Source organism: Thunnus thynnus, chromosome 22 (genome assembly GCF_963924715.1).
Source record: "Thunnus thynnus chromosome 22, fThuThy2.1, whole genome shotgun sequence".
Lineage (NCBI taxonomy): Eukaryota > Metazoa > Chordata > Actinopteri > Scombriformes > Scombridae > Thunnus > Thunnus thynnus.
Window position 1 is genome coordinate 23,677,445 of NC_089538.1, and position 25,678 is coordinate 23,703,122.

The 25,678-nt window shown below is 36.8% G+C and overlaps 3 protein-coding genes across 9 annotated transcripts in view; 2 read left to right on the plus strand and 1 right to left on the minus strand.

Moving 5' to 3' along the window:
* Nucleotides 1-24,014, plus strand: part of LOC137174194 (butyrophilin subfamily 3 member A2-like) — a 74,950-nt gene extending 50,936 nt beyond the window's left edge. The window contains exons 1-7 of one of the 7 annotated variants that reach the window (XM_067579358.1): nucleotides 4,945-5,095; nucleotides 6,911-7,013; nucleotides 7,154-7,492; nucleotides 9,220-9,495; nucleotides 9,584-9,655; nucleotides 23,259-23,272; nucleotides 23,419-24,014. In XM_067579358.1, the coding sequence (XP_067435459.1) occupies nucleotides 4,982-5,095; nucleotides 6,911-7,013; nucleotides 7,154-7,492; nucleotides 9,220-9,495; nucleotides 9,584-9,655; nucleotides 23,259-23,272; nucleotides 23,419-23,880 (1,380 nt within the window). In that variant the 5' untranslated portion in view covers nucleotides 4,945-4,981 and the 3' untranslated portion in view covers nucleotides 23,881-24,014. Of the gene's footprint in view, nucleotides 1-4,944; nucleotides 5,096-6,910; nucleotides 7,014-7,153; nucleotides 7,493-9,219; nucleotides 9,496-9,583; nucleotides 9,728-10,045; nucleotides 11,134-22,764; nucleotides 23,041-23,128; nucleotides 23,273-23,418 lie in introns of those variants that run through there. The other 6 variants (XM_067579356.1, XM_067579357.1, XM_067579351.1 and 3 more) reach the window with 6 other exon arrangements.
* The window catches only part of LOC137174193 (zinc finger protein 850-like), a 343,824-nt gene that overhangs the window by 304,612 nt on the left and 13,534 nt on the right, over nucleotides 1-25,678 (plus strand). The window lies entirely within an intron of this gene.
* On the minus strand, nucleotides 13,164-15,376 carry LOC137175122 (low affinity immunoglobulin gamma Fc region receptor II-like). The gene is made up of 5 exons (XM_067580817.1): nucleotides 15,346-15,376; nucleotides 15,199-15,237; nucleotides 14,656-14,907; nucleotides 14,311-14,556; nucleotides 13,164-14,125 (listed from the first exon to the last, which is right to left on the minus strand). Exons 1-5 carry the CDS (start codon nucleotides 15,374-15,376, stop codon nucleotides 13,977-13,979), a joined length of 717 nt encoding a protein of 238 aa, XP_067436918.1. The 3' UTR covers nucleotides 13,164-13,976.

A 25,678-nucleotide genomic window follows, 5' to 3' on the forward strand; every position in this document is an offset into this window, starting at 1 on the left:
CAACTGCATCTCAGAGCTGGTAAATACAGCTTTTATCTCTTAACACCAGGAAAGACACAGTAACGCTGGTTTATAGTATCCTCACAAACAAGAACAGGCAGAAAAAAAAACAAATGTTTCTTCTAAAATGTAAGTACAGAGTTTGATGAAAGACTTCTTTCCAACATCACTGACACTTCACAGACAATCTGTCAGCTCCCACATGTGTCTAATGCTTCATGTTTGACTTTCACGGTTCGTTCAACACTTCCTCGGCTGCTGGATGAAGAAAGTATGAGGCGAGAGGGGCTTCTCTCCACTGTGGGGAACACTTTGCTTGTGCCTCATACTCACCGCTGTCTCTGGAAAGTCATGGCCAGAAGTATGCCAACATGTTACGTTCTGTTGGAGGTGTCGACAGACCTGCTGCTCAGTTTATCAGCCCTCTTTGTCTCCTTCTGTGGAGTCCCATGGATGCCAGTCTCTTCCAAGCTTTTTTTGGCCACCTATTTACCTCCAGCCTTCACTGCTGGAGGGTGTCCAGCTTTCAGCAGAGGAGTATCCCCATCACGGCAGATTTAGAGAGTTGCACCATGTTTAAAAGTTTCCAGAGAAAAAGAGAATAAAGCACTGAGGGCCTTGATCAGCAAATATATTAGTGTATTAGAATAAACATATGTGCGAGCTACTTGAAAACAGGGAGGTCTCTGTTAAGTTGTATGTTTTTCGTGACTGATGGGAGGATTCTTGAACTCTGTGTGTCATTCCAGCAGTTGAACAGCGGAAACACAGGAATCACCAGTGGTGGAAAGTAACTAAGTCCATTTATTCCTGTACTGTACTTAAGTACAATTTTGAGGCACATCTATTTTACTTGAGTATTTGCATCTGTACTATATTTCAGAGGGAAGTATTTTTCAGATTAAGATTCTACACCAAATAACATATTTTAATATTCTAACTGTTGTTTAAATTGTCTGCTCTTTACTTTTTTATATAAAATTGTTATGCACTTTGAACTGCGTTAGTGTGTGAAAGGTGCTATATTAAAAGTTTCTTTATTATTATGATAAAAAACATATGATATGATGCAGTACTATTGTCATTAATCTACCCAATGTGTCTAAAATTGGCTCCACAGTGATGAACTACAACATTAAAATGCTATTACATGTATGTGTTAATGATAAAAACAAACAATATAATATACTAAGTATGATATATAACACTCTAAAAGAAGCCAGTCTGCATAATGAGAACTTTTACTCTTAATACTTTACATACAGATTGCTGATAATACTTCTGTACTTTTGCTTAAGTAACATTAACAAGGATCTGAATACTTCTTCCACCACTGGGAGCCAGTCAGAGCTACAAAAACCAAAAACTGAAACTTTTGATTGAACTCCTGTGACATAAAAGGCCATTAAAAGCCAATATTTTCTCAATACAGCAAGTAAGCTACATATGAACTGACCACAGAGATGACACTGTATATGTATGGCTAATTATTTATGCATTATGTTTTAAATGGGATGTTGTCCCAGGGTACATCATAGATTTTTCACAGATTTTGGCACTTCTAGAGGACTGAATTGCTGGACTTTCTCTGGAAAAAGAAAAAAGAACTTCTGTTGTAATGAACACTACACTTGACATGATTCTAGGGTCTATGTTTAGCTGCCATTCTCCATCGGTCCTCCAGAGAACCTCAAACTTTTCCCCTTGTTTGTTTGGACTGGACTGTGTGGGCTTATTCTGAGTTGGACTTTTGAAAGACTATCTGACATGATTTTACTTTAGTTGCCTTTATTGGGCCCGAGCCCAAAGGGCGAAGGCCCACTTGAATTTCATGTGTTTGTTTCTTTTTTCTGCCACTTAAACCTTAAATTTGATCCCCTAAACATGCTCAAAAACTCACCAAATTTGCCACGCACATCAGGTCTGGTAAAAAATTTGACCCCCAAAGTGCCAAAATGTGCTCTCTAGCACCACCTAGGTCACTAATATGGCCGCCACGGCCCGTATGAATGTCGTAGAGAGATCAAACCAAAACTCAATTATTTGTCTCATCAAGACCTACAAATCATATACTGACACCCCCGACCTAAATCCAACAGGAAGTCCACAATTAGCCTGTCAATATAAGACTTTGCCTCAATTTTGGCCTCCGAACAAACAGAGGCCAAACTTGAGCGGTTTGGATTTTATAAACCCTGAAAGTTGCTGTGCCACATCACATCACATGTACCCCTTACAATGTAAATGAATGGGGGAGGCATGGACTAAGGCTTCTGACATCTAAACTATAAGTCTGATCACTTTCAAACCTGTATCAATGGATTCCCCACGAAATTTCCTACTAAAAAATGTGATTTGTAATGTAAGATTTGGCCAAAGTCATGGGATTTATGAGGAGATTTCACAAGAAGAGTGACATTCTCCTCTCCAACTGAGAGGGAGAGAGAGAGAGAATAGGAGGGGGGGATGGATGTGGGGGTCGAATGCAGCTCATCATTGTAGGATACAGCAGAAAGGCCTATATACATACAGTTATACAGTTATATACAAACTTTGTATGAAGTTTGGTGTTATTATCATTTATTTTACAATAATTATAGGTCTTATATGTATAATTCAGTAGTGGGGATGACCTATGAGGGGAAGGGAAAAAATGGAGTGAGGGTGACAGTTTAGTGATAAAGTGCTGTAGAAAAATAAAATCAAAACTAAAATTTGTAGCTCTGTACTGCAGTTTTTCCTTTATTAGGGCCCGAGCACCTAGCAGTTCACTCACACTCTCCATTTAAATATATGAGTATTTTTCTGTGTCCAGCTGCAGTTACTTATTGTCTCTACACACCTGACAGTACACGTCAATCAAACTTTAACCAGGTCATGTGGGTCAAAAGTCTTTACTTTTCTAAAAATATACTTGATGAAAATTAGGAAATTAATTTGTTTTACACACAAACTCATCAAGAGTTTTCAATTTACTAATTGAAATTCAAGTGAATGGGCCCCAAACTTGCATAATTTTGATGACACAGGTTTGAGCAAGACAGACGTGTCTCACCCAGCAGAAAATTCTCATCCTCACACCGTTGAGATTTGATGTTTCGCCATGACAGAGGAAGTTGCTAAACTTTATTGTAAATGCTCCAGTCTGCACCAAACTTCTCCCGGCATTAACACGTCTACATGACAATATTCCATCAGTGATGCAAACTGGCTGAATGTCGCCCCCCATGATATTTCAGGGAAGCAGCACCAGCAGCAGGCAAAATAGTGGACAAAGGAAGTGATGTTTATCTCCTTCTTGCACTGTCTGAAAACAGCCCGGGTCTGAAGACATTTACATGCCCGTGACAGAAGCCCTTTGATTGCACCGCAGCCTGACATGTATGTCTTTGTCTTTGTTGGCTTTGCCCTTCACACCTGACATGCATTATTCTCATTAGACCTGCCCTGCTCCCAGAGTCTTCCCCAGCCAATCAACTCCCAGCCTGCCCTTCTGTCTAGTCACCTGTTCCACACTCCCTCACAAGTTCTGCCTGTTTTTATTTCCTGGTTTTCAGTTCCGTCTTTGTTGGATCCTTCATTCTTTTCTGTTTGTTCAGTCTTGTTCTGTGTTGTTCTGATCTGCATTTGGGTTCATTTCCTGCTACTCTCCATGACACACTTATAATGTAATAAAGTGACTGTACATGTAATGTTTTAACTGGATTTAGTGTTAAGTCATTCTCCAGACATGTTTTAACATAAAAACACTTGTCTGATGTTGTTTTCCCACAAAAAAAGCTTGATTACCTGCTTAACATGTGTTTAAATTATATCATCTACTTCTCTTCTGTCATTGAAAATCAACACCAACAGTCCACAACCCAAAGATATTCAATTTACTGTCACAGAGGACAAAAGAAACCAGGAAATATTCACATTTGAGAAGGTGGAATGAGAGAATTTTGACTTCTCAAAAAATGACTCAAAACGATTAATCGATTTTCAGAATACTTGGCGATTAATTCAAATGTTGACGACTAATCGGTTCATTGACTAATATTTGTAACTCTATTTACAGGTATGGAGTTATTGTCAATAATGAAAATTAAACTTAAAGGGTCCCATGGGGATACAGGTTTCATTTATCATTGCATGCAAGACAAAGAGCAAAGAAATCATGTCTCCTGCTGTCTCTGTAGCTCTCACAAAAAAACATAGACACCCTCGACAGGTGCATGCTGGTCCTACACCTGCAATATGCTAAACAAACAAATAACTAGCAAAAGAAAATCTATCATTCTACCTCTATGTTCCTGATATCTCATACTGTAGATGTGCTGAGCATTTATAAGAAGTCCACCTCTGCCCCCTGCTGTAAAGTCAGCAAACTACATGTGTTGAGGTTTTCATTTTCCCACAGAAATGAAAAGACATTTAAGAAAAAATAGAAAAGAAGCTCATATATGTAAAAAAAGAAACAATAACTCCTTAATGACACAAAACTGCCTGAAATCATTTTTGTTTGTTTTTGCTTTTAACATATAAATACAATCCCTTTTTATTGTAAGCAGTTTATTTTTATTCAAATGCCAACATTTCCTACATTATATTACATTATATGTGTACATAATTCCCTTTTTTAGACTATGCCACAGATTTATGGCATTTTCTACCAACACATATCAGGGAGGCCAATATTTCTACAACCTGATATTTTATCAGCTGCCTCTCTTCCTGTAAACCAGCCTCTGTTTTAAATGACCTATTTTTTTTTCAGGTTTTATTGGCCCTCTATGGAGTTTGTTTGTCTTTCTTCTTATCTGTTTTTATTGACATTTGATGTGATTTTTGTCCTGCTGTCCTGACTTCGTCATTTAAAGCACTTATAGCTGTAATCCTTGTATGAAACGCGCGATACAAACTAACAATTATTATTGTTATTATTATGTTTTCTCACAGTATGCAGCAGTAGTTCTACATCCCACGGTGAAAACCACAGATGTCCAGTAAACAGTGGGCTCAGCGTTTATTGCAGCTGACCGGAAGCTGCATCTCCCCCGTTCCTCGGGAATTGACCGCGCAGCCCCTGCAGAAGAAGAGAGACACACGACAGGTATGAGGAAGAAATGCTCCTAAACAGCGTGTATCATGTGTTCGACTTAGACTTTATATGGATTTATAGTGTTTGTTTGGTTTTTTTTTATGTAAAAGAAGAAAGAAATACACACAAAAAAATCACGTTTGGTGGTCTTCTCTCAGCTACAGATGTTTCACGTTTCTACTGTCGCATATCTAGATTTCTTTTTTTTAATGCGTAGCAATGTTTCAAAATATACATTGTGTAAGAAATTATACAGCAAATATATTTTAGCCATTGTACATTTTGACGTTTAAAAATCAAAGTGTCTTCTCTCAATCGATACATTTCATATATTTTCTTTTTTCTTTTTTCTCAGTTATAGATGAAAGTGAAACTAAACTCTCGTGCACAATCGCGTGTAATATTTAAGGACACAGAGTGCACACAGAGGAGGAGAGGTTTATTTTAATCGTATAAGTGTTAAACACAATAAGTATTAGACGTCACTCAAAGTCAAATCAAACGTTTGGATTCACTTGGTTTGATTTATCTGCTGTACATGAATTTGAACGTGTAGCTGAGCGACCAGCAGGGGGCGCAGTGGAGCAAGTTCATGCATATTAATATCAGTATAGTAATATTAATATCATATATCTAAAGTTTAAAGGTGAAAAACTCCTCTCTGACACCTGTCATACAGCTGTACATTCATTTTGTATCTTTAACATTATTTGAAGATAAATAAAGACAGTAGAATTGTCTGTATTATGTGTAAAAACAGTAATAATAATGTTTCAGTCACACACACACACACACACACACACACACACACACACACACATATATATATATATATATATATATATATATATATAACTTTTCTTCTGACCATATTATAACTCGATATGTAGAAAAGTTTTACCTTTCTCACAAACTGGATTTGCACATTTATAAAACATAAATAATTATTGTTACACTGAGTAAGGAGGTTTTTCATGTTTTTTATGTTATAAGAGTGATGCATTAACAAAGATATATTCCTTTGTGTGACAAAAAGTCATTCAGAGTCAAAGAAATGTGCAGTATGTTATACTACACGGCTGAATTAGACCCCAGAGAGGTCAACTTTACTCTTAACTAGAGCTGCAACGATTAATTGATTAGCTGATCGACAGAGAATTATTTGCCAAGTATTTCAATAATCAATTCACTGTTTTGAGTCATTTTTTAAAGAAAACATGTGCAAATTATTTGATTCCAGCTTCTCAAATGTGAATATTTTCTGGTTTCTTTAGTCCTCTGTGACAGTAAACTGAATATCTTTGGGTTGTGGACAAAACAAGACATTTGAAGACGTCATCTTGGGCTTTGAGAAACACTGATCGACATTTTTCACCGTTTGACATTTTATGGACCAAATGATTAATAGATTAATTGATAAAATAATCGTTAGTTGCAGCCCTAGTCTTAATAACAAACTATTTTATAACTAAATAACACAAATCCCATATGTGGGATTTAGGAGGGAGGGTGCTTTGGTAGAAGTACTCTGATTACCAATCACAGATATAAATCCTGTCTAACTCTCTCTGAGACCCCAAATAGAACTTATGTGTGGACTTCTGAAACATGTCATCAGTTCAAAATCATGTTTACAAGCATTTCTCATAAAAATAGGAAAAGTCATGAAGTATCAGGCTGATAAAACAATGATAATTATGTTTCTTGAGCTGTTAAAGAGGTACGGGAGTCTCCAGGACCCTAAACTCAACAATGGAGTTAGGTGCTCTAAGTATTTGTCTTTATTAGCATCATCCTAAAGTTTTCCTGTTTTATTTCTATTTTCAGACCTCCAGGATGCTTCATATGAAGGTCAACCAGTGCCTCAACTTTCAGTCTGGTGCCTTCACTGTCTTGGTTATTTACGTCGCCCTGATACACACATGTAAATGTAAATAACACACAGTAGTAACAGTCTGGTTTATGTTAACATGTAAAGTGAATCTGTTGATGTTATGCTGTATGTCATTCAAATGCAACGTTAGACGCCTTTGCTGCAGAAATCACAAACACAAACATATTTCTCCTCAGGTGAGTCTCAGGTGATTGGTCCATCTCAGCCAATAGTGGCAACAGTTGGTGATGATGTCATTTTTCCGTGCCACCTGCAATCTGCCATGAATGCCTTTGACATGACAGTGGAGTGGGCGAGACGTGACCTGAACCCCAGATTTGTCTTTGTGTGGCGTGACGGAGTGGAGCTGCAGAGTAAAAAGAATCCGTCCTACGAGGGAAGAACATCGGTGTTCATGGAGGAACTGAAACACGGAAACCTTTCACTGAAACTCTCCAAAGTGAAACCTTCTGATGAGGGGACATACAGATGCTTTGTTCCACAATTAGGTGAATCCTCTGTTAGGCTTGTTGTTGGTAAGTGAATATATTTTGTGTTTGTTTATATTCTTTTTGTATGGTTTTGTTAATACAAACATACATATATATATATATATATGTGTGTATATATGTAAATGTATATATATATGGCTGCAACTAATGATTATTTTATTATTTTCACTATCAATTAATCTGCAGATTATTTTCTTGACAAATCAATCAATCATTAGTCCATGAAATGTAAAAAAAAAAAAAAGTGATAAAATGGTATTCACTATTTCTCAGAGCCCATGATGATGTCATCACTTTGTTTGTTTTGTCTGATTAACAGTCTAAAGCCTGAAGATATTAAATTTACTGTCAATATGAAAAAGAAAAGCAGCAAATTGTCACATTTCAGAAACTGGAATCAAAGAACGTTTGGTATTTTTGCTTGAAAAATGACGGAAATGATTAATCGATTATCAAAATAGCTGTGGATTCATTTGCAGCTCTACATATATATATATATTTATATACCTTCCATGCAGATGATCAATGATTCAGTTCCTCTTCTGTGACCTGTGTGTGCGTCTGTGTGTGTTTGTGTGTTTTGTTAACAGGGTTTCAGTTGGTTTTCAGATTTAAAGATAATCAATCTTGTTTGATGATATCATTGATAGGAAATATTGTTGATACTGAATGTGAACAAGAATCAGTTAAGGTTATAACATCTAAACAGTTCTGTGTCTGATCTTCAAACCAAAACAAACAATGTCTGAATTTTATATTTTATTCTTAATCTGTTCATTTTGTCTCAGTCTAATTTACAGATTTAGGTGCATTATGATTTCATACCAGTGAAGCTGTTTATGGACAAACTTTTGTTTTGTTTTCCAAACAGTTTTAAGTTTTACATGATATGAAACAAGCATCACACCATCAATAAACAATAGGAAACATAGATACATGAAAGGAAATCACACAGAACATCAGCAAAAAAACAAGGAAAAGTCATCTAGACCCAAACTAATACCACCCTGTTTATTTCACACATAGCTTCCATAGTTCAGGTCCATCATCACCATCATCATCATCATCTGTGTCACCTTTGACCTTAGTTCAACTGAGTGTGATGGACACGTTATACAATAATAATTCACACATTGATTAATCTGTGTTATACTGTTAATGTATGTTGCTATTTTCACAACCAAATTCAACTTTATTACAGAAATAACGACTCCATCTCTACTGAAACCTTGTTTGACTCAGTGAACTTTAAAAGTGTTTCAGACAAGTTTCAACTCCAGTTACAGTAGAAGACTGTAACCTAACAAAATAGATGTAGAAATAACTTACATTATATTGTGCAACCTTAGGCTAGAGATGTAATAAATGTAATAATAATGATCTTTATTTGTAAGGTACTTTTCAAAATTGATTTACATGAGAGAAAAACAATTCAGCACAGTAAAATTAAATCAAATCAGGACACTAAAAGTACAGAGAATTGATAAAATACCAAACAACAGCACAATTGTATTCAGGTAAAAGGGGGAATACAACAGATTAAACATATTGAAACTAACTAAAAAACATCAGAAAAAAGCTTTAAAAAATAAGTTTTAAGAAGAGATTTTACTGATTCTTCAAGATGACGGTTACGACAGTGTTATTATTGGCAAGCTAGTTAGCCAAGCATGCTAACAGGTTACCTCAGAGCAAGAGAACAGAACTGTGTATGAAACTGATGTTAATCTCTAAAATCTTTTCATCATCAGGTTCTGTCTCCTCACCTGTCATAAATATGACCGTAAACAGCAGTGGGGTGTTACAGTGTGAGTCTAAAGGCTGGTATCCAGAGCCTGAGGTGTTTTGGTTGGACAGTGAGGGAAACCTCCTCTCTGCTGGACCTACAGAGACAGTCAGAGGTCCTGATGACCTCTATACTGTCAGCAGCAGAGTGACTGTGGTGAAGAGACACAACAACAGCGTCACCTGTAGAGTCCAACAGAACAACATCAGCCAGATCAGAGAGACACACATTATTGTTACAGGTAGAGATGAAATTAAAATGATTATATTCTCAGCTGTGATTATATCTCATATATAAATACATTTCTGTTTTGTGTTTTATCATTTCAGATGATTTCTTCCAGGTCCAGGACCGGGCTGGTTCTAGTTCCAGCTCTAGTTCATCTGTTCCTGCCATCGTTGGTGTGATTGTTGGGTTCATCTTTGTTCTTGCAGTTGTCTTTGTCGTGTGGAAATGGAAACAAAACAAACTCAGTAAGTCTGTAACTTTTTTAAAATGACTTTCTGTCACACTTCCTTATTGTACTGAAATGGCATCTTACTTTAGTAAACATCCCCTTAGTGATCATATACCTGAAAACACATTTGTTGTTCTAAATGGTCCTTGTGTTATTTTGAAATGATGGTTCCACTTAAACTTTTCTCTAAATTTAAACACTACAACATCTCTTCTTCACACCTCTGTTGGGCTTTTGCAGCTCTTTACTCTTCAACTTTAGACATTTACAGGAAAGCAACTCAGAATGAACACAGAAAAAGTTGATGTAAATATTGTTTATTGTTTCTGCACAGAGAACAAGAAAAACCACGAGGATGAAGAAACACAGAGAGTGAGAGAGAAGAGTGACGATCCAGAACAAGAATCCCTGATAAAAAGAGAAACAGTGGACAAGAAGATCAAACCCTTAAGTGAAGAAACAAGACTTCAGTGTGAAACAGAGGAAGAAACAAACCAAAGAGAAACTAACAATGTTCTGGTTCAGAGACAAGAAGGAACGCTGCAACAATCTGTTCATGAAGGAACAAACCTTCTTGTTCCAGTAAAAGTAGAACCATACCAACTACTGGAAGAAGGAGGGACAGAAACTGGTTTGGACAAGACAGAAGAAGAGACAAACACTAAACCAACAAGTGAAGAAGCAGGAGTTCCTGGTCCAGCAGAGAGAGAAACACAACAAGAGAAGTTCACTGAAGAAGAAAGGCTCCAACAGCAGGTCATGGTAGGAGGAGAAGCAGTGACAAACCTGGAGAACAGAGAAGAAGAGAGAAGATCTATAAATAATAAACCAGAAGTTCAAGTTTTGAGGGACGAAAAAAGAGACCAAGAGCAGCTGATGGAAGATGAACAGAAAGCAAATAATCTTGAAAAGAAAGAAGGAGAGAAGAAAATAAAATCTACAGGTGATGAAACAGAGAAAGAGAAAGAAAAACATGGAGAGACAGAACTGGACAAAGAGAGAGAAAGACTTCTGAAACAACTACAGACAAAAGAAAGAGAAGAGAAAAAATTAGAAGAAAGGATTTCTAGATATGTGACACATATAAAGGAACTAAAAGATAAGAGAAAGCTACTCAATGAACAGCTGGAGGAGGTGGAGAGGAAGCTTCAGTCACTAAACAGTGAAAAAGACCCTGAAACACAGAAAGAAGCAGCAGAAAATACAAAGAAAGATCTGGAGAGGAAGAAGGCAGAACTTCAGAAAGACCTAGAAAGGATAGAGAAAGCACTGCAGAGAAACCAGAATGATCTTACTACTGCAACAGAAAGGAAAATGAAAATAAATGAAAAAAAAGAGATTATTGAAAAATTAAAGGAGAAACAGAAGACGAGTGATTCAGACGAGGATCTTTGATGCTATGAAAGTCAAAAGAGGAGGAAGGCTATTCAAGAAAATATTGTTATATTATATTATATTATAATATATGTTATAAAAGAAGTTTAAAAAGCAACTAACTTGTTAAATGTTGCCAAAACCATGTGCTGAACACGTACTGTATGATCCACAGAGATGTTACACAGATTGTACAGATGTTATCATACGGAGGAAGAAAAGACTGTGACATTCACAGTGTTGCTTCAAGTTACAAAAAATACAAACATGTAATGTTTGATCCATGGAGATGTTACACAACAGTTGTGTTATTCACAAGAAGAAAAGATGCCTGAAGATGTGAAAAATGTTTGTCACTGTTTGGAAAAACCCAAGATGACGTCCTCAAATATCTTGTTTTGTCCACAACCCAAATATATTCAGTTTATTGTCATAAAGGACTAAAGAAACCAGAAAATATTTACATTTAAGATGCTGGAATCAGAGAATTTTGACTCAGAACAATTAATTCATTATCAAAATAATTGGTGATCAATTTAATAATTGGCAACTAATTGATTAATCGACTAATCGTTGCAGTTTTAGTTGACACTAACTTTATTTGATTTTGATGTTAAAACACAGTCTCCTAAATATAATATGTATATAATATTGGAGCCTCCAGAGCTGATTGATCTAAAACTTGCTGTTACGTGCTGCTGAGTCTGACAGTGAACCTGCAATTCACCTGTTGCTCAGGTGAAACAGGAAACTGATCAAATTTTCATTTAACAGAATAAAGTGCTGCCTTCAGTTGTGTAAATATCACATCAAAACATGTTACATGTTGCTAAGAAAGTCCTATAAATTTCCAGTGAATCAGACTTAAAGTGAAAGTCATGAGAGCTGAAGAGTTTCTTTATAGATATACGGTGCATGTTTTATCCTCAGTGTATTTTACTTTGTTTTTGTACAATATAATTATCCTGCAGGATAAACAATGTTGAAACAGACTCTGAGCTTTCTGTTTATGTATCCAAACTCAAGATAAAGACTTGTGTATATGTGTAGACTTTGTATTTTTTATTTTGTCTCTCTCTCTTCTTTTTCTCTTCTTTTTCTCTCCCTTTTTAAAAATATAATGTAAATATTTTTTTGGGTACTCTGACTGCTGTTCAACTGTAAAACCTCATTCTGCTGCCAGTGAAACGGTTCAGGTTTAGTTTATTTGTGAAAATGTTGATAATAACTATAAAATAAAGTGATTAAAACATTGAAGCAACCAAACATAGACATTGTTTTATGAAATGTATTATTCATGAAATAAACAAGCATACAAAACATATGTAAAGCACATAAAATATGATGAGTTGCTGATTGAAGCCTCACTGGAAATAATTTGGCCATTAAATGTATATTAATGTGATTCTGTTACAACATGCAATGGGCCTATATACTGTATTTTATGTTTAAAACTTCCATTATTTGTTTATTTGTTGGGTTCCCCATTAGCTGTGCCCTAAAGCACAGCTGGTTGTCCTGGGGTCCACATTTAAAGGTAAATACAGAGTAAAACCTACACTGCAAAAAACTACAAATGGGTGTATGAATAGCATCCTACAAATATGTTGTTCCTACGTCTTTCCTTATTTGCTTTTTAAACATTGGTTTCTGTGTTAATTTAGTCAGTAACAGCAGTAAAGAAATCCCATGTTGTCATTGCTTTATATACTATTGTGTGTTTAAGGAAATTACTGTTTGCCTTTGGAAGTGAAAACTGGCCTTCTGTTGCCTGTCTGGTGGCATAAATATATATGACTCTAAACTGTGTTTTAATTGACTGTATTGATATGATGGGATTTTGGATTGTAAAACTTTCCATGTTGCGCATACAAGCACAGCAATCAGCCTGTCTTCAACTTTTAGCCAGTTGAGATGGGAGTGCATGCTGATGTTAGTGCCGTACAGACACTTATCCACCAATGCACCACACGGACAAGACGTGAATGTAAACAAACCTTTTATTCCAGGTGGCCAGAAGTTGCATTTTTACCTTTTTTCTGGACCTGACTAAATATTGTATATTCTGGACTTGGCTTGGGCTTTATATTAAATTAAAAATATATATTTTTTCTATCACAAAAAGGTTTAATAACTTTAGCCACAGTTATTTTCCCCCTTGGGAGTGGCTTGCACCTCTTTTACAAACTTGCAGTGGGTCCAGGATTGGGTCCAGGTCTATAGGCTACACTACAGCTGACGTAGCTCCAAGTCATTTTCCTGACTTATAAACTGATCACACACATTAACTGCCTGATCTCTAAAAATCGTCTCATTGTCAAAGATCACATTTGTCTAAATAGTATTTTAACAAATTTGACCAGCCAAATCATTAAAGCTATCAAACTGCACAAACTTGTTTGTTGTTTCTAAAGAGACTTCTCAGGGGCTATTCTACTTTAATACATTGTCTCATGTTGTTTGTGTCTAAGAAGCTCAAATTATCAACAGCATGTTAAGTGTCTAAGATAAAACAGAGAACATACTGAGAAAGTATATCTTTTAAAAATAGTTCATGCATCGGTTGGTACCTCTGTGGTTTTTAACCTTTTTAGCTTGTGAGAAAGTCCACCAGCAGCCACTGCAAGCATGAACACGTAATGCAGAGACGTTTGACAGCAAACACTGGACTTGATCAAACATAAAAGTGAATTAAAAAGCTGAAGAAAAGTAAAAAAAAATAAAAATCCTTTTGATTGCTTTTTAAAATGTATCTTTGTAGCTAACAGATTTTACTAGACCCAAAGCATGATGGGATGTTTGCTGCTTCATTATCATAGTGACCAAACTAGCTGCCAGCATACTCTGTACTGATCACGTACCAGCGAGTTTCTCTCATATGTGACTATCAGTTATTTTTGTGTAACTCTGAGTTTCCCACAGTGAAGTAGTCCCACCAGCAGCAGCAGCAGAGCCACCATCACAATGGTGAACACAGTCCTTAAGAGCAGGAGAACATAGAAGGAGTGATCTGTGGAGGGACACGTCTCTCTGTCAAGAGCTGCAAAGACAAGAGAACAAATCTGCTGTAACACCATGCTAACACTATGTCACACATCTTCCTTAAGGGCTTAAAAAAACATCAGTAAATAAAACTCTAAGAATGAATAGTTGAACTATTCATGCACTGCAGCCATCTAAAAGTAAATTATTTTAATCTAGTTGTAGCTTTAAACAGTTTGATACCTCTGACAGTCAGTCGGCTCTCTGGTGATTCTCCAACATCAGAGATGTTACACTTGTAGAGTCCTTCATCAGACTTGGACACACTGTGGATGGTGATTTCTCCTGTAGGGCTGCTTCTCATGAAGAGGCCATTCTTATAGAAATCAGCTGTGAGGCAGGAAGAAGTCGTCTTGTTTCTGCAGCGCAGAGTCACACAATCTCCCTCCATCACAGGGACGACAGGACTCTCCAGGATCACAGAGCCAACTGAAAAACAAGGGTTTTCAGCTCTTTATCAACATCTTTTATAATTTTCCAAAGATAATCTTGTGAATTTCAGTTATTTTCATAGTGACTTAAACATACCAGTGATAGTGATGTTGACGCTGTTGCTTCTCTGCCCTCCGTCGGTCTCACACCAGTACTCTCCACTGTCTGTTAGATAGACTCTCTGAATGGTGCAAGATACTTTTGACGTCCCATTAATATCACAAATGAAGTCTTTAGTATTCCTGATCCCCCTCAGCTGAACGGAGCCGCTGAGACCGTCACAGTGAAAAGAGACAGACTCAAATTCAAAGAGCTGCAGTCTGTTTGGAACGATACGGAAAGCTGCATCTGAGACAGAAAAACAGAACAAAGATTTTTCCCAAATGAAACATTACATCACTAGAAAAATACTGTCATATAATGTACAAAATCATATCCTGTCCACCTTGTGACAGATACAGTTTAAATTTAGTTGTGCACACACTGATATCCCGTCTCTATGAGGGTGTTAAGTTAAATTCAAATTAATTTATGCATAACGAAAATGTAAGAAATTAAATATCATGTTTTAGATCAACTTTGCGTTATTGGTACGGCTGTGGAAAGAAATATCTTTAGGATTGATTAAGTGCTACTCACCATCACTCTGGACCCCCAGCAGGATGAATACACGAATCACTGAATAGACAAAAGGAAACAAACTGTATATCAGCCATGAACCCATTTAATGTACAGGAATATGTAAAAGTTAAGAAGAAACAGAGAAACCTGAGACTCGGTACTCACACAGTCTGAAGCAGAGCACTGGAACCTCCATGTTGTCTTGCTGCTGACGGTCTGAACATCAGACTGAAATACAGCTGAAGTCTAAATGCAAACTTCCTCTTCCTGTGTAGTTTATGTCTGATGCTGATGCAAAAGCTGGAGCCAAACTCACTGTTGCTTCAACTCACAGTGGTCTGGAGGGGTTATGACACCGATCATGAACTGCAAAAGCAAGTCTAGTTGACCTTGACTTAATGCTACCTTGACCTTGAGTTTGAGAATCTTCACAAGTATTAACCGACAAAGATAAAAAGGATGTCTTTTAGTAATAAACTAGCACTAAAAGTAAAGTGAGGATGCTTTCAAAGCTAAGTTCAGTAAGTTTCAGTAAACAGAAGATAAAGTAAATCAATATTTGCTGTGAGCAGCTTTGCCTTTAAACCAGCAGCAGTTCTCCTCGGTTCAGTGTTTCAGGTACTCGGCGGGTCGGTTGTTCCTGCATCTTGGAGAAGTTGCCACAGTTCTTCTGTGGATTTGGGGGTCTCAGCTGCTTCTGTCTCTTTATGTTAATCCCAGACTGACTCCATGATGTTGAGATCAGAGACCATCTCTTGCAGGACTCCTTGTTCTGCTTGTTGCTGAAGGTAGTTCTTTGTGACTCTGGCTGGATGTTTGGGCTCGTTGTCATGCTGCATGAATTTTGGATCAATCAGATGCATCACTGATGATATTTCATTATGGTTAAAAATCCAAACATTTAAAGAACCTAAAACTTTGGCACAATGCTGTATATTCAACACGGGAAACTGTCCCTGCCTGTGAAGGGCTACTACAGTCAGTATTAACATTACATGCTGCAAAATCTGACATTTAAGTTAAGTCCAATCAGTTTGAACCTCAGTAAGAAGTTTGAACCTCAGTAAGAAGTACTGTTCTGCCCCCTGCAGGAAGATATCAAGACTTAACAACTTCCTCCCTCTAAACTGCTGAAAACATTGCTGTTGTCCCTGGAAGCAGGATCAAATTTCACAAGCTCAGATTTCAGCTGCTCACACTGAAACTCAAAGTGAAACTGAACTTACGGGAACCAGACAGAATCATCACACCGTGTTTAAAGCTCAGCTGGTATATTGATGATGACTTGAATTAACAAGTACATCAGATATAAACCTTGGTGTCCATAGGCTTTTGTAAAAAAATTCATTTATTAGTGATTTGTTGGTTAAAACTACATCTAATGCAGCTGCTGATAAACCAGGGTAACTTAAGGTCAGATCCCTGTCAGTGATTTAGAGACTTCAACTCTGCAATGAAAGGAGCGGCACAACAGGCAGCAGGTACGTTGTCTTCTGAATTTCATTTTGCAAAATCTTCATGCTTCATCTAACTTCTATTTTTAAAAGACATTTTCACCCTCTAGAATAAAAGTGGGTCTGTATTCAAGATCACAAATATAACAAAAAAAAGTATTTAATCTGTTTTATAGCCTTAATGTGTCTGTGGAAAAGTATATGTATAAAGTATTTAATTTGTGGAGTAATTGTACACATATGATTTTAAATTCATAAGCCGATATTTTTGTACTTATTTAAACAGGAAGCTTGACTGCAAACTATTGCTTATTGAGAGTCTTCACTATCTTAAATGATTAAAGACGTTGGACCTTGAACAATAGAAAGGACAATAAGCTGCACCAATGACATCATGCTTTGAGAAGCTAAAACGGGTTTGGGGCAGCACCATGTGAGCACACGACACATAACCTGTTGCTGTTTTTTAACAATTAAAGAAATAAACTATGAAAAAACTAATTTGATGAAACTGTTTATATGATGATGACTTGATATAATACTCTATCTCATGGTGTAAATTGTCACATCGTATTGCAAAATGTGATGCAACAGTGTTAGCGTTCTAATAATAAAACATGAACTGCTGAAAAACTGTAAAACAAAGTTGGAAAGAAGTTTCATGACACACAAGATCAAAAAGCTCAAGTAACCTGATGTCTGCATAACAGGCAGAATGCCGAGTCACCACCAAGTGACAAGAGGCTGCAGATTAATTAACATACGATTGTTTGATGAAATTTTAAGCAATATTCTGTTATTTCTGTGCATTTGCTGAAAGGGTTTAGTTTATGTTTGTTGATAAAATCACTTAAGTGTCAGTGTCAACAGGTTCTGAGACATCTACTCTCAGCACAGCAACACCAGCAACTCACTTTGCACTGCCACATCTGAATGAAACCTCCCACCTATTTGTTCCCTCCTCCCACCTGTGCACCGTACGTGCTGCGCTTGGCACCAAAATACACAGACAGGCAAAACAAATTCAGCTTGCATTGGTCGTTATAATCTATAATATAAGCTGTCTCTTTCTCAACAAAATAACCCGATAGCAGATCAGTACCTCTGCCACTGAGGTAATGTTTTCGTCCATGTCTGTTTTTCTTGTAAGTTAGTTTGTATGTTTGTTTGTGTATCTGTTTGTCTGACCCTAACCCTAACCTTAACCGACACTTCGGGGGACCCCAACAGTGCGTAATGGGCATTATGGAAGGGCCAGCTCTGATTCTGAGGGAACAAAGGACTGACCCCCTTATTAGTGCCATAAAGGACTCTAATGAAGTCTAAAATATCAAACAAATCTGGCAGCATTAAAACACTTTAAATTCTCGCTTGTTGGCATTAAAAGTGAAAGTAAGACACAATTTTCATTGCATCATACATAGATAGCATACATATGCAGAGACAACTACAAAACTCTCTATAGATGAATATGAGTCATAGGCAGAAGTAGTCCAGTCTCCATTTCTGTGGTGGCACCTCACTTGTAAACTCGGATATAACACTGTGATTCATTTAAAAAGATCTCACTGTTTTTTGGCAAGAAATATGCAAAATAGAACAGTTATGTTGAAAATATAGTTATATGCCATTAAAATACACGTTATAATCTATTATTAATTTTTCAGTGAAATTTAACTACTAGTCCAGTTTTTACAGAAGGTTTAACGAGAAACTGGACGAGACTCTGGAAAAGATAGTTTAAGCCACGAGCTTCTGCTCCATGAAATTAATTTCACTTTATATATTACCACTAAATCTTCCCGAATACTTGTTGTCTCTGTCCAATAATGCACAGTACCACTACTGTTACAGTCTGTGTATTGTCAATTGATTTAAAATGAATCCTCAGAGGCAGTAATTCCATTTCAAAGAAACTGTCTTGCTCTGCAGGCTTATTTACTCTAACTGTCATTATATCAGTGATAATGAAGGATACTGCAAAAGAAAGTATTGTCAGAGGAGTAGGACTTTGTTTGAATTCAAACAGTGGATCAACAAAGAGAGTATGATTTAATATATATCAGTAAAAAAAAGTGTTTATTATATTTTTGTATAGTATTTTAAGCATTCTAATGGGGAATTGGTTGTGTGTGTGTTTGTTAGTTTTTTCAATGTACAGGGTCTGACAGAGGGAGTCCATAGATGGCAAAAACTAACAAACTTTACATAGATACACTTTCTTCTTTAGAATCTCTCACAACTTTACAGAGGTGAAATACTAGATGGGTGGACTGCCCCTTTAAGCCTGCCCTGGAATGACTGAAGTAGGTATTTCAACATTTTTTAATACACTGTCTCACTGGTTCATTTTCAGAACTGCAAGATGCTCCGCCAGATGAACACACTGTCCTTTAAATCTCCACTCAGACTCCTCACTGTTTTGGTTTTCTATCTCCTCCAAACGCACTCCTGTCAAGGTAACCCACACACATATGCAGTCTTAAGCTCACAGTTAGGCTTTTACATCGAATATAATTACAAAATCATAAACATCAATACAAGCTATTAAATGTAAAGACTACTGGTTAGTGTTCTGGGAAACTGGCATTTTAGTCTTTTAGTGTACACTTTCCGGTGAAGGCAAAAAATAATGTTATCAGATGAATCGAAGCACAAAGAACAGAGTCAGAAAACCAACATGTTGAAGCATTTCACAGGCGTCCACCACCGCATTTAAAATATTCAATTTGACCAGTGTTTATTGTCATCACCTAGGGACATCCAACATACAAGTAAATAAGCTCATTATGATTTGCTGAGTATAGGTGAAAAATCTAGATGTGCTGCTCCATGAACTCAAGTTGTCAACCATATAGAGCCCTGTTGGAGCAACACTGTCTTCTAAAAATTATGTTTTTATACAACAAATTGCTTTCACCAATTACATTTCAAAGGAAACGTAATTGGTACCTGAATGATGTTCACTGGCAATGGTTTTTCCAGCCCATGAAGTGCTAATTTCATGTACTGCACATAAGTCATAGAGAGTTGGTCACAGTGCTGATGGGCGTTCAAAGTGCAGGATTTTAAACACAGACTCAGAGATTGGAGTTCATGTAGCCTGTGGTTAGGTTTAGGCAATAAAAACAGTCAGAGTAAGGTAAGGGACTGATCATCAACTGTGCCTTGCCTTGATAGCATTGACCAAGATGATCTTTCCCTAACTTTTACCTGTAAGTGCTTTGACTTGCCCTAAACTTTATCGGTTGGATGTCTGCATGGAGGATAAGTAATTAATGTTAATTCAGTCAGAGCACTGAAGAGCACTTCTATTGATCATGTGATTGGCTTCAGCTGTTTATAATTTGCTTCACAATCCAACACGTTCTCACTCCCAACTGGTCACATATCGAAGCTTGGTCAGGACCCCCTGGCGTCGCTTTTTAACGCACGGGGTACCCCTTTAGCATCATTTTTCAGTGTGCAGTATCACGGTAGTCACTGTTAAAAAATCATTATATTTTATGGTGTGACAACGTGGTGGTTAAAGTCCGGTTAGGTTTAGGCACAAAAACCACTTGGTTAGGGTTAGGGACAGATCATGGTTTTGGTTAAAAAATAAAATAAAATAAAATAAAATAAAAACTGCAAGGTGGTCTCTAACCATGTTCTGTGCTGACTCTGTGCTGATTTACAAGTTTCTGCCAACAACATTACAAGCCATCCACTGACGCCTCCACCTCCTAATAAGAAAGTAAGTCAGCTTATGTAGATGTCATGTGAAGTCCGTCACTTCAGAAATGTTAATATGCTACGTATTACATGTGTTGAAATGTACATATTCAATGTATCTGTGGTTTGCAGAAGCATGCAATGCCAACGTTTTACTCTGGTGACCAGGCTGAAATTTGTCACCTTATTTAGACGTCATCGGTCTCATAGCGTCTATTTCAGACGTTGTGGGAGCTCAACAGAAGTCTATCACACTACACTGCACATTAAAAACAACGCTAAAGGGGTGCCCAGTGTGTTAAAAAGTGACACCACAGGGTCCTGACCAGGCCTCGATATGTGATGAGTTGGGAGTGAGAACGGGCTGCACAATCACAGGCTCAGTTACAGCAGTGTGACCGGTAACATCCAGTCACATTCATGCAGGATTATAACCTGACACTATTACTGCTGCAGCTCCCTCAACCACCCCAACCTCCCCCTGATGTGGTATTTCATATTTTTGATTAATTTATGAATAATGTTCTTGTATGTTTATTAGGGAGATTAGCTCTCTCACTCAAAGAGCACACCTTTCTCCGCCCTATCTAACTGCAAAGAAAGTCAGGACATCACTCCCTGTTCACTAGCTTCTGTAACCTAATGCAATTTCCCATTCAACTTTTCTTTCACTGGTCTTTCTCAAAAAATGAAGCATGTTCCTAGAGTTTACTTGTTTACTTGAGTTTACCATATTCTCAAACAACTTGGCTTTACTTCAGCAGCTGCTAAAATAAATTGAAACTTTGACTTTAGAAAAGATAAACAATGATTACTTTGTGAGCACAAAATAAGAACTACAAGCATGGCAGCGTAGGTACTTACGTCAATGTAACTTGGTTTCACCCACATCCATAAAACTCCCCAACGTTCTTTTCTTAAGTCATTGTTGATGTTTCTAGTCGTAATCTGTGCTATGTAAAGAATCTCTGTCCTACTTCTATTACAGACATGTCTGAACTTGCTGCAATCCTCCACTCACTCATGGACTCATCTCCTCTGTCGAGCCATGATGTTTAGCCAACAAATGTTCTAGGTCTTATGGGAAATGATGTGCGTTAAAGGCCACTAAAAACATAAATATTGAATAAACAATATTAGATGGTTTTTCTAATATCACTTTGACTCTCTATAAGGATTTTCTCTACAGTAAATACTCAATTCCTTGAAGTGTCTCTCACTGAAATGTGTTCCTGTCTTTATCCCATTTGTTGTAATATATATGGATGAAAAACATTGATCTCACAGTGTCTTAGTTACTTCCTACTGCAAGAGTTAATGATCAGATCTGTTTAATTTCAGGTCAGTCACAGTTAATTGGTCCATCTCAGCCAATAGTGGCAACAGTTGGTGATGACACCATTCTGCCATGTCATCTGAATCCTGCGGTGGATGTTACTAAAGAGACATTGGAGTGGACAAGATCTGATCTGAACCCCAGATATGTCCATATGCGGCGTTCAGGTCAGGACCTCCCGGATACAAGAAATCCATCCTACAGGGGAAGAACATCGCTGATCATTGAAGAGCTGAAGCACGGAAACATTTCACTGAAACTCTCCAAAGTGAAACTGTCCGATAAGGGAACTTATAAATGCTACATTCCAGTGCTACAGAAACAATCTTTGGTTGAGCTTGTTGTCAGTAAGTAGATACATACTGCATGTGTTCATAGTACAGTTTGGTGTGCAGTAGCATCCAGTGATGAATTTTGGTGGTTTAGGCCATTGATGTTGGGACTCCCAGAACAACTACCATGACAAGAAAGCCAGCCAAACTTACATACACAGAAAGGAAACTGCACAGCTTCCATAGTTCAGGTCCATCATCATTGTCCATGTCACCTTTGACCTATAGCCTTAGTTCAAGTGAGTGTGATGGACAGCATGTTGTACAATATTAAGTTACATAGTAATTAATTTGTGTGTCATATTGTTAATGTGTGTTGTATCTGCTATATTGGCAACCAAGTCTAGGTTCATTACAGAAATAACGACAACTCTCTTTAACTCCAGCGTTACTACAACCCACAGATTGTGTCTGACTCAGTGAACTTTACAATGAAGAAGCTCCCCACAGTGTTTCAGACAAGCTGACAGTAATAAGTGTAGAAATAAGTTAGGTAATATTGTGTACTGCCTTTGGCTAAAGATATAATAAACTTTATTTATAAAGCACAGATTTACAAAGTGATTTACATGGGAGAAAAACAATTCAGCACAGTAAACTGATAAAATACCCAACAAGAGATTTTTTTAAAGTAAAAAGGGTGAAACAATCACTAGAACAGATAAAACATATTGATATTAAAGTAAAACAATCAATTAAAAGGGGGTTTTACTCTTGTAATTAACCTATAAAATCTTTTCATCATCAGGTTCTGTCTCCTCACCTGTCATAAATATGATCATAAACAGCAGTGGGGTGTTACAGTGTGAGTCTAAAGGCTGGTATCCAGAGCCTGAGGTGTTTTGGTTGGACAGTGAGGGAAACCTCCTCTCTGCTGGACCTACAGAGACAGTCAGAGGTCCTGATGACCTCTATACTGTCAGCAGCAGAGTGACTGTGGTGAAGAGACACAACAACAGCGTCACCTGTAGAGTCCAACAGAACAACATCAGCCAGATCAGAGAGACACACATTATTGTTCCAGGTAGAGATGAAATTAAAACGATTATATTCTCAGCTGTGATTATATTTCATATATAAATACATTTCTGTTTTGTGTTTCATCATTTCAGATGATTTCTTCTGGGTCCAGGACCGGTCTGGTTCTACTTCCAGCTCTAGTTCATCTGTTCCTGCCATCATTGGTGTGATTGTTGGGTTCATCTTTGTTCTTGCAGTTGTCTTTGTCGTGTGGAAATGGAGACAAAACAAACTCAGTAAGTCTGTAACTTTTTTAAAATGACTGACTGTCACACTTCCTTATTGTATTGAAATGGCATCATATGACTGAAAATGTATTTCTTGTTTTAAATGGTTCTTGTGTTATTTTGAAATGATGGTTCAACTTAAACTTTTATTTCAGTGCACAGTGAACAAGAAACACCACGAGGATGAAGAAACACAGAGAGTGAGAGAGAAGAGCGACGATCCAGAACAAGAATCCCTGATAAAAAGAGAAACAGTGGACAAGAAGATCAAACCCTTAAGTGAAGAAACAAGACTTCAGTGTGAAACAGAGGAAGAAACAAACCAAAGAGAAACTAACAATGTTCTTGTTCAGAGACAAGAAGGAACGCTGCAACAATCTGTTCATGAAGGAACAAACCTTCTTGTTCCAGTAAAAGTGGAACCATACCAACGACTGGAAGAAGGAGGGACAGAAACTGGTTTGGACAAGACAGAAGAAGAGACAAACACTAAACCAACAAGTGAAGAAGCAGGAGTTCCTGGTCCAGCAGAGAGAGAAACACAACAAGAGAAACAGAGAAAGAGGAAGAAAAACATGGAGAGACAGAACTGGACAAAGAGAGAGAAAGACTTCTGAAACAACTACAGACAAAAGAAAGAGAAGAGAAGAAATTAGAAGAAAAGATGTCTAGATATGTGACACATATAAAGGAACTGAAGGATAAGAGAAAGCTACTCAGTGAACAGCTGGAGGAGGTGGAGAGGAAGCTTCAGTCACTAAACAGTGAAAAAGACCCTGAAACACAGAAAGAAGCAGCAGAAGATACAAAGAAAGATCTGGAGAGGAAGAAGGCAGAACTTCAGAAAGACTTAGAAAAGATAGAGAAATCACAGCAGAGAAACCAGAATGATCTTACTAAGGCAACAGAAAAGAAAATGAAAATAATAAATGAAAAAAAAGAGAAAAAGAAAAATTAAAGGAGAAACAGAAGACGAGTCAGAGTGATTCAGACGAGGAACTTTGATGCTATGAAAGTCAAAAGAGGAGGAAGAAACAAACTTTTATTTGAACGGTCCTCAGCTGTTTAGAGCTCCAATAAAATGTTTGTATGTGAAACATTTACATGTTTAATATAATAACTAAATATGGAAATCATCATCAACAGATAAACTGATATTTCTTCTGCTAATTTGGATTTAGAGCAGATTTAAATCTGCTGAAATGATTTTACTTGCTTAAACATTCAAGAAAATATTGTGGTTATAAAAGAAGTTTAAAAAGCAACTAACTTGTTAAATGTTGCCAAAACAGTTTTAGTCATAAAATACAAACATGTAATGTTTGATCCATGGAGATGTTACACAACAGTTATATTATTCAGAAGAAGAAAAGATGCCTGAAGATGACTGTTTTACCATTTTTATAAGAAGAGCTGAACTATAACGTCCACATCTCAGTGGAAAATATGAGCACAGGAAGTCGACCATCTTCTCAACACTTTAGACTAGAACTGCAACTAACGATTAATTTCATTATTGATTATCCTATCGATTGTTTTCAGGATTAATCGGTTAGTTGTTTGCTCCTTAAAACATCAGAAAATAGAGAAAAATGTTTGTCACTGTTTGGAAAAACCCAAGATGACGTCCTCAAATATCTTGTTTTGTCCACAACCCAAATATGTTCAGTTTACTTAATTTAATAATTGGCAACTAATTGATTAATCGACTAATCGTTGCAGTTTTAGTTGACACTAACTTTATTTGATTTTGGTGTTAAAACACAGTCTCCTAAATATAATATGTATATAATATTGGAGCCTCCAGAGCTGATTGATCTAAAACTTGCTGTTACGTGCTGCTGAGTCTGACAGTGAACCTGCAGCTCACCTGTTGCAGGTGAAACAGGAAACTGATCAAATCTTCATTTAACAGAATAAAGTGCTGCCTTCAGTCGTGTAAATATCACATTAAAACACATTACATGTTGCTAAAAAAGTCCTATAAATTTCCAGTGAATCAGATTTAAAGTGCTGAAGAGTTTCTTTTACAGACATACGGTGCATGTTTTATCCTCAGTGTATTTTACTTTGTTTTTGTACAATATAATTATCCTGCAGGATAAACACTGTTGAAACAGACTCTGAGCTTTCTGTTTATGTATCCAAACTCAAGATAAAGACTTGTGTATATGTGTATAGACCTTTATTTTTAATTTTTTATTATTTATTTATTTATTATTGTCTCTCTCTTCTCTTTCTCTTCTTTTCTCTCCTTTTTTAAAAAATATAATTGTAAATATTTATTAGGTACTCTAATTAGAACTTTAGCCTGAAGAAGCCAAATGTAAATGTAAAACCTCATTCTGCTGTCAGTGAAGTGTTTCAGGTTTAGTTTATTTGTGAAAATGTTTTGTTGTCTGATATGTCAATACA